Source organism: Phocoena sinus, chromosome 14 (genome assembly GCF_008692025.1).
Source record: "Phocoena sinus isolate mPhoSin1 chromosome 14, mPhoSin1.pri, whole genome shotgun sequence".
In the NCBI taxonomy this organism is placed as follows: domain Eukaryota; kingdom Metazoa; phylum Chordata; class Mammalia; order Artiodactyla; family Phocoenidae; genus Phocoena; species Phocoena sinus.
Window position 1 is genome coordinate 16450351 of NC_045776.1, and position 18815 is coordinate 16469165.

General features: G+C 46.0%; 1 protein-coding gene across 3 annotated transcripts in view; it reads right to left on the reverse strand.

Annotated features, from left to right (window-relative positions):
• The window catches only part of NEDD4L (NEDD4 like E3 ubiquitin protein ligase), a 338971-nt gene that overhangs the window by 224276 nt on the left and 95880 nt on the right, over positions 1 to 18815 (reverse strand). For all 3 annotated transcript variants that reach the window (XM_032654296.1, XM_032654293.1, XM_032654292.1), the window contains exon 2: positions 9807 to 9880. In XM_032654296.1, coding sequence (XP_032510187.1) covers positions 9807 to 9880 — 74 coding nt within the window. The remainder of the gene's footprint in view (positions 1 to 9806; positions 9881 to 18815) is intronic.

Below are 18815 nucleotides of genomic sequence, written 5' to 3' on the forward strand. Positions count from 1 at the left end.
TCAGGCTCCACTGTGACCAGATGAACAAAATTTATCAAGCAACTGCTACATGCGGGGCGCCCTCATCTTCCTAAAACGCATCAAATTCCCTGCCCTAGAGACTCAGGGACCAGAGCATCGTCCATCACTGATGAAGGTAAGGGTGAGACATCCTGCAATTTTCCCTCCTCTCTGTGTTAAAGCAGGTGGCAGAGCCGAGGCCCTTTAGGTGACAGATGCCAACACATTCATGTGTCAAGAGTTGAGGCAAAGGGGGGGATTCTGAACAAGGGATTCTCATTAACATAACAGCAGGGAATGGTACATAAATGTGGCCCGTCTACTTCACGCCCTTATTTACCAAAACTGGAAAGACACAAAGGCCAGTCTATATGGGTATAGTTTAAAACTGATCAGATAGTCCCTGAATTCTGAATCAGCGCATACTCCAGCATGGCCTCTTCAGGGAATCCAGGTCATTCTAAACATCCATTCTTACAGCACTGGCTCTAGGACAGCAAGCCTGGGGCTTAAGGCAGGATGGAGACGTGCTTGCCCTGCGCACTGACCCATCTGCCACTCCTCACGTTTCTGTCTGGGAAACCTGGTGGCCTGAACAGTGTGCAAACGGTGATTGACATATTTTAAGATGATGTTGCAGGGACTTCCCTGGCGGTCCAGTGGTTAGGACTCCGCGCTTCCACTGCAGGGGGCATGGGTTCAATCTCTGGTCAGGGAACTAAGATCCCAAATGCCACGTGGCGTGGCCAAAAAAAAAAAAAAAAAAAATTAAAAATTATTTTTTTTATAAAAAGGAGGTTGCATCTGTTCATCCATTCAAAGACCAGGAGATAAGCACAAATATAAAAAGCCGTGCGCCTGCTGCAGAATCAGAAGAGGCCTTTATTTGGGAGGAAAGGGTTAATACCTTTTAACGTCATTTCAGGGTCTGGGGGTCGGGGAGAACAATGAGAATAAACAGTCTGAGAGCTGGGTGCTCTGTGCTCTGGCATGACTAACTCTAAGAGCTCTTAGGTACAAGGATTTTAAGACAGATACTTTTGTCTTGAAGTATGCCCAGAGGCCATTAGTGTTGCTGTTGTGATTCTCGGCAATGCCCTAGATAGCTAAGGCCGCTCCAACAGGCCTCCAGAGGGAGAGGGAGCTTTGCGCAGAGCTGGCAGGTCACAAACACAGTGTCAGCAGAGCGTAAGGGGCCAGGTGTGCCTCAGGGAGGCCAGCTCAACACGCCGGAAGACCGCCCAGGGCAGGGTCAGCACCCAACTCAGGCGGTCCCTCCAGGGACCTCAGGGCCAGGTCAGTGGGGGATACCAGCCACACACAACACAGCAGGAGGTGTGGGGTCCATGGTGACCCGAAGGGCACGGCCCTACCCAAAGGGCGCTACCAGCACACAGCTCCAGCCACGCGGCCTCACAGGAACACGGGCCAGGATGTCTAGGTCGTCGAGATTCTCCAGAAACCTAGGAATCTGGTTTTTTAATACAAAGTCTCCCAAACGTTGGCTCAAATATTTTATTTCTTTGTTTTAGTGTTCCACGGGCCAAAGAGACACACCTGTGGGTTCAGTCTAGAACCCACACTATACAAACCCTGACACTATACAAACCCTGGCCTCATCGTGTCCTAGAAGTGCTGACAGTTAGCAAGGGGACCCTCAAGGTACTATGGCCTCAACGTTTCTCAATCTGTAAAAGGAGGAGAGTTCTTTTGTGCGCTGTTTTCCAAAAGGGGCAAAAGAAAAAACAATTTCTAATCCTTCGGGAGAAAAAGCAAATTAGTGTTTAAAATTTACATGTATCTAGTGCCAAACTATCACCTCGCCCATTTCTTGCTGGTCCCCTGGGGGAAAATGTAATTTAACAGTGGAGGGAACAGACTTTAACCCAGGGATGAATTCTAGCATCATCAGTTACGGGACAACCAGATGTTGGGTCCCTCCTGATCAAACAGCATCCCCCATTCCTGTCTTACAAACTTCAACTGAATTTGATCAACCTTTTAGATCCAACTCCTAAGGTACAGGAAACCCAGGAGAAAGAAGAACACATTATATGATACCACGGGAAACAATCAAATGTGGTCAGAGAGACGACCTACTGACCCCTCAAGGTCATTCAAAAAGGGGAGCGAAGACTGCTCTAGATTAACAGGGTCTTAAGAGACCTCACAGCTAACTGCAATACATGATTCTCAACTGAATTCTGGTTTAAGCAGCCCACTTGTAAAAGGCATTTCAGGGCCGGTTGGGGGAATTCAGATAATGGACTAGGTAATAGAGTCCAGCGGGCAATTATCGGTAATTTTGTGAAAACTGCATGATGGTTAGGAAGGAAGAGGGTTTTTGTTTTTTTCTCCTAGAGACACAGGCTGAAGTATTTAGGGGCTAAGTGTCATGAGGTCTGAATTATCACTTTTGAATACTTCAGGAAAAAAAAGATAGATGCAGCCACTGTGGCAAAATGTTAACAACTTAAATGTAGACAGTGGGGACTGGAGTAAGCTGGTGCCACAGAGCTATCATTAGGTGGCATTCAGTCCCCATCAGTCTCAATTACTGGAAGACAGATGGATTTTTTTTTTGCCACATCCCTCCAATGCCCGAGTCGTATGTGTTTTAAATTTTAAATCACCAGCTGCCAAAAGAAAAAATGAGAGCAACCCAAACAGGTCTAACTTGAGGCTCAACCCACACAATAAAGAAGCAACTGTGAAATGTGGGTCCTGAAACTTTCTGCACGAACGCATCAAATTCTGGACTTGGTCTGTCTTTGCCAGCATTGCTCAATTTTAAGGAGCAGCTTTATATAGTCTCAAAAGCATTCCACCCGCTGTAACCTCGAATAAAGACTCTGATCATAATTAAGGAGGAAAAGGGGGGAGGGTAGATCTAAAACTTGCACTAAAATGATCCTATTCGGTTACCACTTCAGCCTATGACAAAAGGTTAGATGTCTTAAGATACGAGCTTACCTGAAAAAGAATACAGTTTGAAACGCGAAAAGGTATTTTAAGTTTAAAAAAAAAACAGATCTTACTTATCTATTCGAAATCTAATACTTGATGATATTCACTCACAATTCTAGGCACTTGATTAGCTGCCACCACACACACTGGCTAGTTCTTTAAATCTGCTTTTTAAAAAATGCCTAGTCATCCAATCTAACAGTCACCTAGGCCAACGGCCCATCCAATGGCTGACCCTTGGCCGTTCAAGATGAGTATTAACGCACCATGGGAACGAGCTCTGAAGTCAGATAAATCTGGACTCCGCTGGTCCCACCACTCACTACAGAGCGGTTTCATCCTGGGCTGGTGACAATCTCTCTGAACCTCAACTTCCTCACCTAAAAATGGAGATAATTATTCCCTCTTCATAAAGGCAGATTCTGATGACTTCAGAGCACGTTCCATGCACTGGGCCAGCCAACCTGGAAGCACTCAAAGGAGTCTGTAAAGAACTTGAGAGCCTAGGCTCTCAGTCAGCTTAGCTCACAGCTCTAAACCTTACTAGTGGAATATAGACTTTGCAGCCTAGGCTCTCAGTCAGCTCACAGCTCTAAACCTTACTAGTGGTAATATAGACCTTGCAGGCTAGGCTCTCAGTCAGCTCACAGCTCTAAACCTTACTAGTGGTAATATAGACCTTGCAGCCTAGGCTCTCAGTCAGCTCACAGCTCTAAACCTTACTAGTGGTAATATAGACCTTGCAGCCTAGGCTCTCAGTCAGCTCACAGCTCTAAAACTTACTAGTGGTATATAGACTTTGCAACTTCTCTTTCTTGCCGTGTTTTCCTTGTCTGCAAAATGGACAGAAGAATAGGGCCTGCGGCATAAGGGCTTTGGGGAGAATCAAACGAGCTCCTGTGTAGATAGGTCAGGCCACGCCTGGCACGTAGGATGCATTCAATAAACAGGCTATCGTGACTCGCTCCCCTCCTTCCTTATACCCCATTTTAGGAAAGCATGACTCATGGACCCCAAACTGCACACATTGTTGTGGCCAAACAGCAGGACTCATCCCTGCCACATCAGAAAGTACCTAAAAGCCTCCCTGGGAACTGAGAGTGGTCCCACCGACCCCACCTGTAACTGCCCGTGAAGAGCCCGGCCCACTGCCTCTACCTCTCCTGTCAGGAATGACAGCCATGTGCTCCCCAACGCATGACTCGTGCCAATGGCTCCATCCTGACCCTAAGACTAAGTGGTTGCTGCAGGGTCTTGACCTTCTATGGCAGCCCCAGCTCAGCCTCCTGCCCCGCAAGTAGAAGTTTCTATATCCACCACCACAAGCAAATGGGTTCCCTTCAGTGGGCTTTGAAGCAGTGATTCTGCAAAGACATCAGCATGAAACGGAGACCCTTCCTGCCTGCCATCCCGCTGGCTCCCCGAGATGCTTTTCTGACACCAGCCTTCGTGCTCGCTTCCCTCAATCCCTCCTCCACGCTCACCTTTTATCAGAGTCCTAGGCGGGCCTCCTCCACTGGTCTACACAGACTCTTTGTGAGAATTACAAAAAGCACCTGCCCTGGATGGCAGGGTGGGGGTGAGGGAGATGCCTGATGAGCTAAGGGCACCTCTGAGAATTAGAAAAAAGTGACCCTTCCTCCAGGCTGGCGACCCTGCACCAGAGCTTAGGTTCTATTACTAGATTCTACTATTGAAGTCAACTCAAGCAGGATGCCATGTGCCCGGATCTCTCTGGGCTTACAAACAGGAACAAGAGCTACAGCCTCCGAGCTGAGACCGGGGCTGGAGGGAGGGGGAAACTTGTGGAACCAGGACAGCCTAGGCACAAGAGTTGCTTTCTCCTCTTGGGCTGGGGAGCCCAGCAGAGGTGCTGCCACATGAACTGGACCTGGAGAGCTGGGCGAGCAGTGCCAGAAAGGATGTAAGCAGACTCCAGGCAGAGGGGGAAACACCCGCAAAGGCAAGTGCACTTAGGCACGGTGCACTTAGAGGAAGGTGAGTTTTCAGTGAAGGGGCAGGAAAAGGAGGGAAGGGGGGAAGAGATGAGGTCCTCGTTCACTCTTTCCGTAAATATTTCTTGAGAATCCACTATGTGCCGGTATCGTGTAAGGCAGGGAGAGTAAAAAATAAATTAAATAAACCCTAGCTGTCAGAAGCTAAAAATGTAGTCTAGGAGAAAGAAATAGTTATAATCATAAAACAACAACAGAGGGACACATAATACTTCCGGGTTGTAGGGCATATGAAAGACAGGAAGTGATCTGCTGGGGAACTGGGAGGGACCAGCAGAGATGACCGGCAGAGCTGCCTGGCAGGTGAGGGTGAGGCCAGGGGTGCAGAGGGGCGGAGGGAGCAAAGGCAGAGTGTGCTGTGTGTAGGGATGGGGGGGGGCGGGTTGTGAAGCAGGCAGTGGCCAGGGTGGGACCAGAGGGGGAGGCAAACCAACCAGAGAGGGCGTGGCACACTGCGTTACAAAGGCATGTGAAACCTCCACCTTAACAGGAAACTGGGATTTCAGCCCACAGGCAAATGCAGATCAAACAAAGCAAGGAGGGGATGAGGGGATTCATCTGGCTAGGTCTGTGCCTCAGCTCAAACGCTCTGCAGCAGGCTTGAGGGTGAGAGGTGTGGACATGTTGGTGGGTCATCAGAAAGCGAGTAGCGACAAACCATCCACCAGCACAGCATCCAAGGGACCTCCCAGGTGGCGGTGTCACCTTGATCCCCTGACGCTGCACTTTGTCTCACGAAGACAACCTGTTTCCAAAATAGAAATGGGTACCCTCTTGTATGCGGTGTTTCCAGCATGATTTTACTTCCCTTTTGATGTGTTATTGGCATTTTACTCTTTGAAAGAGTCTGATTTTCTTTGGGCCAAGCTTAAGACAACAACAAACGCTCAAAACCCTTGCGCAGCATTTTTTTTCACAGTATGGATCTTAACAGTTGGGTGCCTCTGACCCAAGGTGACCACCGTCTCCAACTATATCCCATGTCCTGACATCCCATTTGATTCAGCATGTCTTGCAAACAAAAGTGTCCCTTGTTTAGATGACAGATTATAGGATTGCCCTTCTCCACCTGAAGGTAGGGTCCAAAAGATAAACATCTTTCTCTACTGCCGCAATTCTCCACACAGACCAACTGCTGAGAAGTTCCAGGGGAGCAACAGCTCAATTATCAAATCTTCTTCCAATAAAGGCTCTTTTTTTTTTTTTAAATAGCTGCACTGCGAGGCTTGTGGGGTCCTAGTTCCCCGACCAGGGATCGAACCCAGGCCCCGGCAGTGAAAGCGCCAAGTGCTAACCATGGGACTCCGCCAGGACATTCCCAACAATAAAGACTCTTTTAATAAAGTGAGACTTTGCTGGATGGGAGCTGGAAAATGATCCTGTGTCCTCAGCACTGGATTGGGACAGAGAGAGCAGGTAAGGAGAAGGGCATTTCAGGTGCACGGTGAGTGGAAAGTTTCTTTCGTTTTTTAAAAGCTTGGCCAAAGAAAGTCAGACTCTTTAAAAGGTAGGCCATGTGCAAAACGCCAATAAACACGTCAAAAGGGAAGTAATACCATGTTACAAACACTGCGTACAGAAGGCACCCACTTCTGTTTTGGGAAAAGGGTGGTCTTCATGAGACCAAGCTGAGAGGTAGGCCTAGAGGCCAGGGCCCCGCCCCCCCCCCCCATGACAGTCCCCAGCGCTGGAGCCTCAGGCAGCCTCTGCGGGGCAAGGAGCCCACCCAGGAGGGCATTGCTCTACCCTCCAGCATCGCCTACTCCGACCAACTCGCCGGCCCTCCCCCACCCTCAGGCCACGTGACCCAGGCAGCCTCCTTTGACTCCAGAGACTGTAAATCCCTCTTCCAACACATCCAAGCCTCTATCTGATTTCTACCATTTCAAGTGCCTGACGCTGCTGCTGAGGAAGACTGTCCTTCTCCTCCATCCATCAGGGCTCCCAGTGCCTACCAGCCTTCCTTCTGTGAAGGGAGAATCAGGGTCCTGGAAGACACGGAGGTGGAGGGAAGATTCAGTGACAGGCTGGGGGAGAAGGGGGCCTGCCGGCCTTTGGTTCGGAAAGACACGGAGAAAAGGGTCTCACTCCAGGGGACAGCGCAGAAGACATTACAACACCTGCCGCACTCACGGCTACTCCCCCAGGACACGTGAGCGCTGCCAGCCAACCAGAGTCATCTTGGGAGTTCTCCCTGACCCCGCCCCACCGGTGACGAGAAAACTGCTCTCCTTGCTTTCTGCTAACGTACTGTGACAGAGGTGGGTTGCAAGGATGTGCATGAGACAACTTGGAAGAGACCGCGGGTCACTGGGCAAAATAACGAGGCAAGAACCGGCGCCACTCTCCAGGGAGATGCCAGTGCGGCGGAACGCTGCATGGTCACCTGACCCTCCGACTGGCACCCACTCACCGGCAAACGGGTGCTTTGAGCACTCTGGCCCCTGAGACAGGGGGAGAGGGAAGGAGGGAGGCAGGCAGGCAGGGGTGTGTGTGTTGAATTTATTAAGCTAAGACAGTGAAGGGCAGAACGCAGATTCAGAGCTTCTGGCTCATTTTCTGGCACTCGGTCCATGAAGCCACAACACTATTTCTCTTTCCACTGAACATCCTGAGGCATTATCTATAATTCCTCTCAGCCCTGCCCCAAAGAAGTGACTCTTCCTCTTTTCATATAAATGGTAACAATTCAGATCTGCTCGGCTCTTTTACGATTTGGAGCCCAATTCCGCTACCAATCTTAACCTCAGAGCTTCTGAAGAGGCTAAAAAACACAATCTGAATCAATTGCATTTTTTTTATGAAGAGTTTTGGACAAAACAAACAAAAATGAATCGAAGGAAAAGTGACTGTAATATTCCAAATCCAACTTCTTCCTTCCAAACTCTAACATTTGATGCAAAGAGCCAGTGAGAGCAACCGGCATTTTCTGACATAAGAGCACAGTCTACTGGCCAGCGTGCAAACACTGAAATTTAAAAACCAACTGACCCAGTTCCTGTTCGTGGTGCTCTGTATGTTAAGCAGTAGAAGAAAGATGCTAAAAAGTAAGATGTCTCTGTCTCCAGTAAACGTCTAATTTAGTAAGAGGCAAGTGAAATGCTAGAGCATTAGCGCAGGCGCATGGTAAACCGCTCAGGGCGGCTTCACAGTCAAATGAGAAAGAGCCTGCAGGTGGGATGTGCCTCCCCTGCCCCTCCCCACCCTATCACCTGCAGCTCAGGCTGATGGCAGTGCCCCAAAGCATGCGGTTTCCCAGTGACATAACTCAGAAAGCTAACCCTCAGTTCGTCATCTGGGGCACACGTAAGCATCAGAAATTTAAAAAAATATTTCCCTGATATTGAACGTCCATCAATTTTACTTATTTACAGACAAACCTCGGAGATACCGCAGGCTCAGTTCCAGAGCCCCGCAATAAATCGAGTATCACCATAAAACGAGTCACACGAATTTTGGGTTCCCAGTGCATGAGTTATGTTTACGCTGTACTGTAGTCTATTAGATGTGCAATAGCATTATGTCTTTTTTTTAAAAGTGTAAATACCTTAACTTAGAAATACTTTCTTGCTAAAAAATGTCAACCGTCGTCTGACAACACAGGATTGCCACAAACCCTCCATTTGTTAAGAAACAGTACCTGGGAAGCGCAACAAAGTGAGACATGCCTGAATTTTTTTTTGCTCGTTAACGCAAATCACATTAGTAGCTTAACTGACTTCTTTGCTAGACAAAACTCAAAATGGGCATGGTAACAGGACAGAACATAAAAGAGGTGTGCCGACCAACGGCAGACAAGGGCTTCTGCGCGGTGTTGGGAGGACGAGGTTAGCTGGACAGAACGAGGCCTCATCACTCAGGGTCTCCAGTGTCAGGCTGAGGCCCTGAACCGAGCGTCACTACGGGCAATGGTCCCGGAGACTCACGGGATGACCCAGTGTTCCAAGGTGGTGACTCTAGCGGCCAGCACGGCTCTCTGGTTCAACCCCATCAGGTACCCAACTGGAAGAGGGTGCTGAGCAGGGACCAGGGGCCTCATAAGTGACTGGATTTAAATAGTAACCTTTCCTGTTTCCATTCGACAGGGAAGTTGGACTACATCATCTCTAATATATCCTTTAGGTCAAAAGTTCAAAAGGGCTTTCTTCTCCGAAATCTGGTTCAAATCCTAGTTCCAAGTAGCTCTAATCCTCACTCTGCTACCAGTCCAGCAACTTAAGGCAACACTGTCAACAGCCAGTAGGGCTGACTGAAAGATACAGGGATACCAGGTGCTACACGCAAAATAAAAAAGCTACAACAGCCAGAATGATTAGGCTGTGAGTGCTTCCGTAAATGCCACAGAAATCACCAAGTCTCTTAATTCCAAAATTACACATGCCAAAAAATATCCACTTCTCCCAGGAGCAAAACAATACTTTGTTTCCCTCAGCTAGGGTTGTTTTTTTTTAAAAAAACCAAAAAACAGGAATATATTAAAATGAACACAGACATGTTCTCAAACTTATTTTTCTACTGTGGAAAAACAGAAACATCTGAGTCTAATTTCCTCATGAAATCAACCCGTAGGAAGGCCAAGCCCGCTAACTGCCGCCGTTACACAAGGTCTACACCCCTGCAAGAACGTGGTCCCTGAACCAGCTGCAGCGTGAGCATCACCTACTCAATCAGAAACTCGGGAGGCAGGGCCCAGCAATCTCTGCTTTAAGAAGCACCGCCCCGCCCCCGCCCTCGCCCCCGCCAGGTCATTCCGATGCACCTGAACTTGAAAAGCACTTGCTTAAACTCTCTTCAGAAGCCTACCAGATAACAAAGCAAACATACCTGGCTCCGAAGATGTCCTTTTTGGCGAGATCAATTCCAGAAACAACCTTCACTCTGAGGATACGGGACTCTCCCTGTTGGAGAGGGAAAAAAAGTAGTTTACAAAATGGACTTTCAATCGATCGTTGTCTCAGCCAACATGCAAAGTCAATGATTACTCTTTACGCATAGGCGATCCTTCCTTACGCTGAAGTTCAAAAAGCAACATTCCAGCTCTGAAATCCTACAACCCTAGACATTTAGAGCATCCAAGTTAATTAAGCTCAAGTTTAATTCAAACTAGGTCATGCAGATCAATGATTCCTGCCACAGACAGTAAATATTTCCCAGCTGTACCAAGAACACAACCGCACACATGAAACCACCTAGATAAATGACCAAGTGCAATAACATACCATAAATTTCATAAATAATTCCTCCTTTGAAGTTAATATATTTGTGTGTGTGGCCTGAGAGAGGAATTTCACATGGTAAAATATTTCCTCAAAATTACGGTTTCAAAATGTTGGTGCTGGCAAACAAAAATAATGTCTCATTCCAGTAAAAAGAAATAAAAAGCATCACCCTAAACGGAAATCACCCCAAAACATCTCAGAAAACATTCATTCATTCATCCCATCCACCTGCTTATTTATCCATTCCAATATTTTCTAAGCCGCTCCTATGGGCATTGAGCTTGGACGTGAAATATAGACATGAATATGCTGACAGTCTACTGAGAGTGATGGGCAGACGATAGCACAGGACCCTGTGATGGTACCATGCCAGGAGAAGTCTAGTCTAAGGGCTAAGACATTCAGGAGAGATGAGATGGCTTAGGGGGAAGGGCAGGCAGAAGTCCAGGATAACTCTCAGATTTCCAGTTTGGGCCAAGTCTTAACATAAATTGAAACAGAGGATCCAGTTGAATTCAAGGTGCCCTGTGAAACAACCAGGTGGGAAAAAAAATGGGATAAATGGGAGAGAGATCTAGTCTGGGCCAGAGACTTGGGAGTTATCAGTGTAGACCTGACAGGTGGTAGGTAGAGTTCAAGATCTGTGAGAAGTTATCCAAGACGAGTGAGAAGAAAAAACGGCTAGGGATGGAGCCCTTGGGGACCCAAGTGCTGAGGGGCAAGAGAGAAGTAATAGGAAATTCATCTACCCAATGTGTTTAGTCAAGACATAGGTGAGGGGAAAAAACCCTAAATGATTTGTAGGTTACGTCCTGTCAAAGGAGATAAAGGCAGGGTGAAATAAAACATGGAGTGAAAAGGGTGCTGAACCTTATCAATTAGCCGCCCAGATCAAGCACACATACAGGCAATCGGAACCCATGTTTGAGAACCTTTACTTTCCAGGATCCTTCATCCTTCCAACCATCCACCCCCGACACAAGGCTGCCCACATGCAAACACAACAAGGGACACAAACACGTGTGTGTTTATAATTCCCTTTCAAAGGAGGCCTGCATTCAAGTCTGGCAGGATTTAATATGTTTGGCAACCTTCATGAAAGGATTCAGCCAAGCCAGAGACCCTACTAAACAGGACCTAAACAGGACCCTACGACACAGTTTACCAAAGCTCCCAGGGTTACATGCTCTTCCCTTGGTCCTTTAAGCAGGTGCTGAGTGCCTTCCCCTTGCTCTTACACACTCAGCTCACCACCCGTCACCAGGGATTCTTTCTTGGCACCTTATCTAGGCTAAGGCTCTTTTCTGTTTCTCATAGCAGGCTGTACCCCACAGCCATCATGTGACAGCTCCTATGGCCTACTCAGCTCAAGGAATGCCACAGTTGAAGCATTTTTACACGTGGATCAAAATTTGGCAACACACCTGTGGACAGTTCCTAGCACACCTGGGAAGAGCTTATGACCCACTAGTGCCCGTAGCATACCAATTGAGAACCATGGGTTAAAATGAAATCCTCATGTGCAAGGCGAAGAGGTTAAGACTTTACTTGGGGGAATAAGGAATCATTCAGAAGAAGAAATGAGGAAAAGGAACAGCTGGAGGGGAACTTACTTTTTATTGTCCTCCCTGCCTCCCCCATCCCAACTCTCTGCCCCGCTCACCAATGACAAACATTGGAAATCAGCAATTCTCCCAGACACCACCGTGCAGAAGGGGGACAACGGCTGCAACCCCCGGAGGGTGGATACTGTTAAAGGAAAGCGCTACATCTCCAGGCCCGTCCTTGATGCTGGCTGAAGCAGATGTGTGATCTGGCGACAGAAGGGTGAAAGGACCTTTGCGGAGGAGGATGGAGGGTCTACAAAGCAGTAACTCTTCCAATGACCAACTCAGAGCAACACACCTAGTCTTGCGCTTGTGACTGATGTGGGAGCAATAAAGAAGGGACGGTGTGATGAAAACCAAACTACAGTCAATCACAAGTCACGGAGAAGAAGACAAGAATTCTGGTTAGAAATGGTCTCTTTGTCTCACAGCCCTTGGGATTCTCGGAAATCCTGGGCACAATCCTGGACTTTCCACCAACTCCAGAGGGGGCTCAGAGGGACCTTGTCTGGATTCTAAGGAATAGGGTGAGCCCAGCTAACACCCAGTTCCCTTAGGTTTAACGCTGGGTGCGTGTTCTTACATTGGACAGACCTACTCTGCAAAAGCATATATTTTAAAAGTCAGGGAACATTTATACAAATAAATGAATAAAAATAAATTTAAATGAAGGGATACCTAGAATTTTTTATGGAAACTGATTTATTCATTTAGTAAACATGAACATCTGTTCTAAGATCTAGGGATACAGCAATGAAGACAGACAAAACTCCCACCCCCTACCCCCCCCAGCCCACCTTCCAGTATTATTGAGAGTGTGCTATACCAGACCCCTCAACTACATGGGGAAACAAACCAGGAGGGTCCAAACACCTTAATATTTTGTACATACACCCATTCAGTAAACAAATTCTCACCTAGGAATCAATCCTAAGAAAATAAAATTAAAAATCCATAAAAATCCCCCAAAACTAGCTAAACGGAGTCATCAAAACATTTTTTTAATTTAAAAATGTAGGGGCTTCCCTGGTGGTGCAGTGGTTAAGAATCTGCCTGCCAATGCAGGGGACATGGGTTCAAGCCCTGGGCCAGGAAGATCCCACATGCCACGAAGCAACTGAGCCCATGTACCACAACTACTGAGCCTGTGCTCTAGAGCCCGTGAGCCACAGCTACTGAAGCCCACGTGCCTAGAGCCCATGCTCCGCAACGAGAAGCCACCGCAGTGAGAAGCCCGCACACCGCAAGGAAGAGTAGCACCCGCTCGCCGCAACTAGAGAAAGCCTGTTCTCAGCAACGAAGACCCAATGCAGCCAAATAAATAAATTAATTAAAAAAATAAATAAAAAGCCACAAAAGTAGACAGTTAAATATTCACAGCAATTCCGTGCAATGGGCTATAACACTGTCATTAAAAAATACGTGAGAAACCATAAACAAGACGAAAAGACAACCCTCAGAATGGGAGAAAATATTTGCAAATGAGTCAACGGACAAAGGATTAATCTCCAAAATATATAAACAGCTCATGCAGCTCAATATTAAAGAAACAAACAACGCAATCCAAAAATGGGCAGAAGACCTAAACAGACATTTCTCCAAAGAAGACATACAGATGGCCAAGAAGCACATGAAGAGATACTCAACATCACTAATTATTAGAGAAATGCAAATCAAAACTACAATGAGGTATCACCTCACACCAGTTAGAACGGGCATCATCAGAAAATCTACAAACAACAAATGCTGGAGAGGGTGTGGAGAAAAGGGAACCCTCCTGCACTGTTGGTGGGAATGTAAATTGATATAGCCACTATGGAGAACAGTATGGAGGTTCTTTAAAAAACTAAAACTAGAATTACCATATGATCCAGCAATCCCACTACTGGGCATAAACCCACAGAAAACCATAATTCAAAAAGACACATGCACCCCAATGTTCATTGCAGCTCTATTTACAATAGCCAGCACATGGAAGCAACCTAAGTGTCCATTGACAGATGAATGGATAAAGAAGATGTGATACATATATACAGTGGAATATTACTCAGCCATAAAAAGGAACAAAATTGAGTCATTTGTTGAGATGTGGATGGATCTAAAGACTGCCATACAGAGTGAAGTAAGTCAGAAAGAGAAAAACAAATATCGTATATTAACGCATGTATGTGGAACCTAGAAAAATGGTACAGATGAACCTGTTTTGCAGGGCAGAAGTTGAGACACAGATGTAGAGAACAAACGTAAGGACACCAAGGGGGGAAAACCGCGTGGGGGTGGGGGGGTGGTATGCTGAATTGGGCGATTGGGACTGACATGTATACACTGATGTGTATAAAATTGGTGACTAATAAGAACTTGTATAAAAAATAATAAAAATTTTTTTAAAAATGAAGCAGAGGTCCTTGGGAAAAAACAAAAACAAAAACGTGAGAATCTGTCAAGACCTTCATTCATCCCACAAGTATGTACTAAGTAGCCACCGCGTGCAGGACTCATTATCTGGGGGCACAGATGGGAGCAAGATGGAGTTCCTCCCACCTCAAGGAACCCACAATCTAGAAAACAGAAAGATGGATTACAAGCATATACAAACAAACAAGCCAGATGATTTCTGATGGTGGTTGAGTGCCTTGACAACAACGTGACAGTTAAATAGAAGTAACTAAGTAGAGCGAGAGGGGAGGCTATCTAGGACTGGTGGTTGGAGAGGTGACACTGAAGCTGACGGGTGATGGGGTGGGGGAAGTTTCACTCAGGGACGCTGGCAAGTCCCACCACCTGCAGAGGGCAAGTCCAAGAGGAGAGGCCAGAGGGCCAGCAGAGGGAGGGAGAGCAGCATGGCCAGTGGGGTCAGAGAGCCGAGGCGCCAGCCTCATTAGAGGGTGGGCATTAATGCAACCATCTTTGGAAAGTTTCAAGCAGGAGAGTGATAAAATTTGACTTCAGTTTTTAAAAGACCCCTTCAGCTGCTGGGGGTCAGCGACTACAGGGGAACAAGAACAGAAGCAGGAAGACCAATTATAAGAAGATCTGGCAAGAGATGGTGGGGCTTCACATAGGGTAGAGATGGAAAGGGAACCAGATTTTGCACACAAAAGCATGTTTGAAATAAATGATTTGGTTTCTTTTGAAAGTTTCAAAACGGTTTACACAACTGAGTTAGAGAGCAGCTCGTGGTTCAACAGACTGTTTCCCTTTTGACTCAGACCTGCAACTAGACTACGTTTCCCAGCATAAACTGTAGTCATGTGACCAACTTCTGGCCAATGAGATGTGGACAAAATGATGGACACATTTTCCAGACAAGGTCCCCCCACTAACCCACCTCCATTCTCTTCCCTGTCCCCCCCGCTCAATGGAGAAAATCCTGAAGGCCAAGAAGGGGGAACTCCATGAAAGGAGGGGAGTGGAATAGAGCATCCCCTGCCTCACCCTGCCCTGTCCACCACCACCTACTGCCCCTTCCCAGACAGTGAAGCGGAAATAGACTGGTACAGTTTATTCCCACTGAAAACTGAAGGTTGCTTTAGCAGTTAGCCTGCCCTCGCATACGATACAGTCTCATTTTAAAATAGATCTGCTCGGTGCTTTGTGACAACCTGGAGGGGTGGGATAGGGAGGGTGGGAGGGAGGGAGACGCAAGAGGGAAGATATGGGAACATATGTATATGCATAACTGATTCACTTTGTTATAGAGCAGAAACTAACACACCATTGTAAAGCAATTATACTCTAATAAAGATGTAAAAAAAATAAAAATAAATATCAATTACATATATGTACAGGAAAAGCCCTAGAAAGGATGATGATAATAGTGATTACCTCTGGATAATGGATAACATCTTTCTGCATATTTGCATTATTTTCCTTTTGAAACATTAAATATTTTTGTTTGGAAACTACATTTTTGTAGAAACTTCAGGAAATACATAAGAAAAGAAGGAAAAATTTTAAATCACAGGCTTAGGCAAACAGACTTCCATATTTCTAAAATGAATAAACTTTTTTTGTCATAAGAAAACACAGCTACATGTTGTATTTTAGCCAACTCACAAAGGTATAGAGCTGTCTATTTGGAGGATGTGAAAAGGGTCCTCGCATGTAATATGGAGGCAACGGCTGGGAGATAAAAGGTAGAGAGGGCCTTTATTGAGCGCTTACTATTTACAAGCAGCTCTTGCAGGAAATTTCACTTTGCTCCAATATTTAGGTGCAGGACAGCAGGAAAGAGAAGGCTACTCTATAAAAATAGTTTTTTACACGTGGGTTTCAGACATACAGCAAAAACTTCTTATCTTTGTTTCCTCCAAATAACAAGGCTGCACACAGATAAGCAGCCATCGTCACTGTGAGGAAACACCTGACCAGGTATGTGACTCATTTATCAGATGCAACGGGCCCCACGCCGTGCAACTGTACTCTCTGGAGCATTTTATTACTTTCCTAAAATCTATGCGTGACATTTTGGTCCCTGGCTATGACTCTGTAGAATTAAATATTTAACTAAGGTGGCTTATGACAGTGAAAATATTGTTTGGCAATGGACTGTATGAGGCAGAGAAAGCAAGGCAGAGAAGAGGTGAGGCCAGATAGCCACAGGCTTTCCCATGACTTTGAGGGGCTCCTCCCATTCTAGTCATCAACTGCCCTGCATTGTTATTGTGTATCAGGGAGGATTCTCTGCACTTGACAGGTGTTTTTCTTTCCCACTTAATTTTCTAATTCTTCATCAAGACATTAAACAAGATACCGTGCTCAAACCATAAATAAGTGGCACAGAGGAAGTCCGTAAGCCGGGTGGTATTCCAAAGGCTCATTTTGTAAGTCAGTTGTTTGCAACTCGGCAGCCTGCTCACATAAACTGTGTGTAAGTGGTTACCAGATTCCCATGCCCACCCACAAAACATATTAAATACATAATCTGTCAAAATCGTTCCTATGGTAAAATAAATCTCAAGTGCAACTCAACACAAGGCACTAGAATTTACCCTGTCTCCTGTGAATCTGCCTTGAGAAGATTAACTTTTTTTTTTTGAGAAGATAACTTTTATATTGATATTTGATTCCCTATTCTTAACAACGGCAGATTCCCCCCCACCCCAAAAAAAGAAAGTTGATATCTGGGCTGGGAACTAGTGTGTTACTCCATAGGGATCCACTGTGACCCCATGTATCACACACACACCAGCTGTCCCTGTGGATGAGGAAGTCCTAAGCCAGGGACTTACATCTTGATTATTCTCCCCTAAATTAATTTATGTCTTTACCTTCCCAATTCTACAGTATATTTATAGTTCTAGTTATTACCCATGACACTTGCAGTAACCACTCTCTAGATTAAGAGAGATAATTGATATTTTTTTGTACCACTGAAATATCTAAGTTCTATATAAGTCAACTAATTTTAGTTGCTTTAAAAAATAAAACAACATATGGGAAGTGTCCACATAGTGCCTGCTACCCAAGAGATACTGTTAATCTCCCCATTCCTACCTGGCTCTCGCCCTAACTAGGAGACAAGATCCTGGGCCATACATTTTTTAAAGTTTCCTACATCGACCCATCTTCCCCAAATCATCCCACATTCCTGTCATCTCCAACTCTTGTTATATCCTGTCCTCTTTATCTTCTTTCTGCCTTTTCTACCCCAATTCCTGCCCCCTAAACCTTTTCCCCTCTTCACTCTCTTGAGGGGTTTCCCAACCTTACACTGCTGGTAACTTTTCCCTCTCTCTCTCTCTCTCTCTCTCTCTCTCTCTCTCTCTGTGTGTGTTCTCCACTTTGACCTAATGACACATTCAACCAAAAAAAATATGTTGAGTGATTTATGTTCAAGGAATTTTTGCTAGCAGAAAGGAGGAGCTCAAAACTGAACAAGATGCATTCTTCTCTGCCCCTCGGGGCCTTACAGTCAGCTACAGAGGTTAGTACACACACACCTGAAATATGCCTATAATACGGGGTGAAACAGAGGTGTGAGATACGTGTGGGGAGAACAAAGATAGAGGATGGAAAATGAGAGCAGCCCAACACCAAGGCTACACATCCAGCTCAGCTCAGATAACACCAATGACAGCAAACAGCCCGTACCTACAGGACCGTCCACAGTAGCTGTTACCACTGTCAGCCCAACACACAACATCTGAAACTAGTGGAAGTCCCAAGGATATCAGTTCCGGAAAAAGCTACAGAAATATAGGATTCTGTGCAACCTAAATTTCTTAACCTCTACTAGATTACAACCATTCTTAATGTCAAATGGAAAAGTTAACAAACGGGAAGAAGTGAAAGGATGGGCCTCCAGAGCAGAGTCAATTTTAATGCACAAGGTGACGGACTTTCAGAAATGATGTTGTGCGGCTTTAAAATAGGTCCATGAATTCTTGAAATTCCGTTCTTCAAGAGGCAGGGCTTAATTTCTCTCCCTTGCTGGGGGTGGATTTGGTGACTTCTAACAGACTGTGGAGGAAGTGACGGTGTGTAACTTTGAAGACTGGGTCATAAAAAGCAAAGCATTGTGTCTCACTCCCCCTCTCAGATCACTCACTCTGGCGGGGGACCAGATGCTGCCATGTTGTGAGGACGCTCAGGCAGCCCGATGGAAGAAAGGTCCATGTAGCGAGGAAACTGAGGCCTCCTGCCAACAGCCATAGTGAGTGAACCGTCTTGGAAGTGGGTCCTCCAGCCTCAATTAAGCCTTCTGATGACAGCATTCCCGGCTGACATCATACTTCAACCTCATGACAGATCTTTGCATGCTATGTGCCACCAAGGCATGAATCAGAGCCACCCAGCTAAGTCATTTTTGATCTCTTGACGCACAGAAACTGTGAGATAACACACGCTTGTTGTTTTAAGCTGCTGAGTTTAGGGATAATCTGTTACACGGCAATAAAGAACTAACGCACGTGGAGAATCCCATGCAATAATTAATGGGAGCCTGATTTCTCTCTTTGCTAAATTGAGATTTTCCTGTGCATTAGGACAATGTTTCAATACAAGGA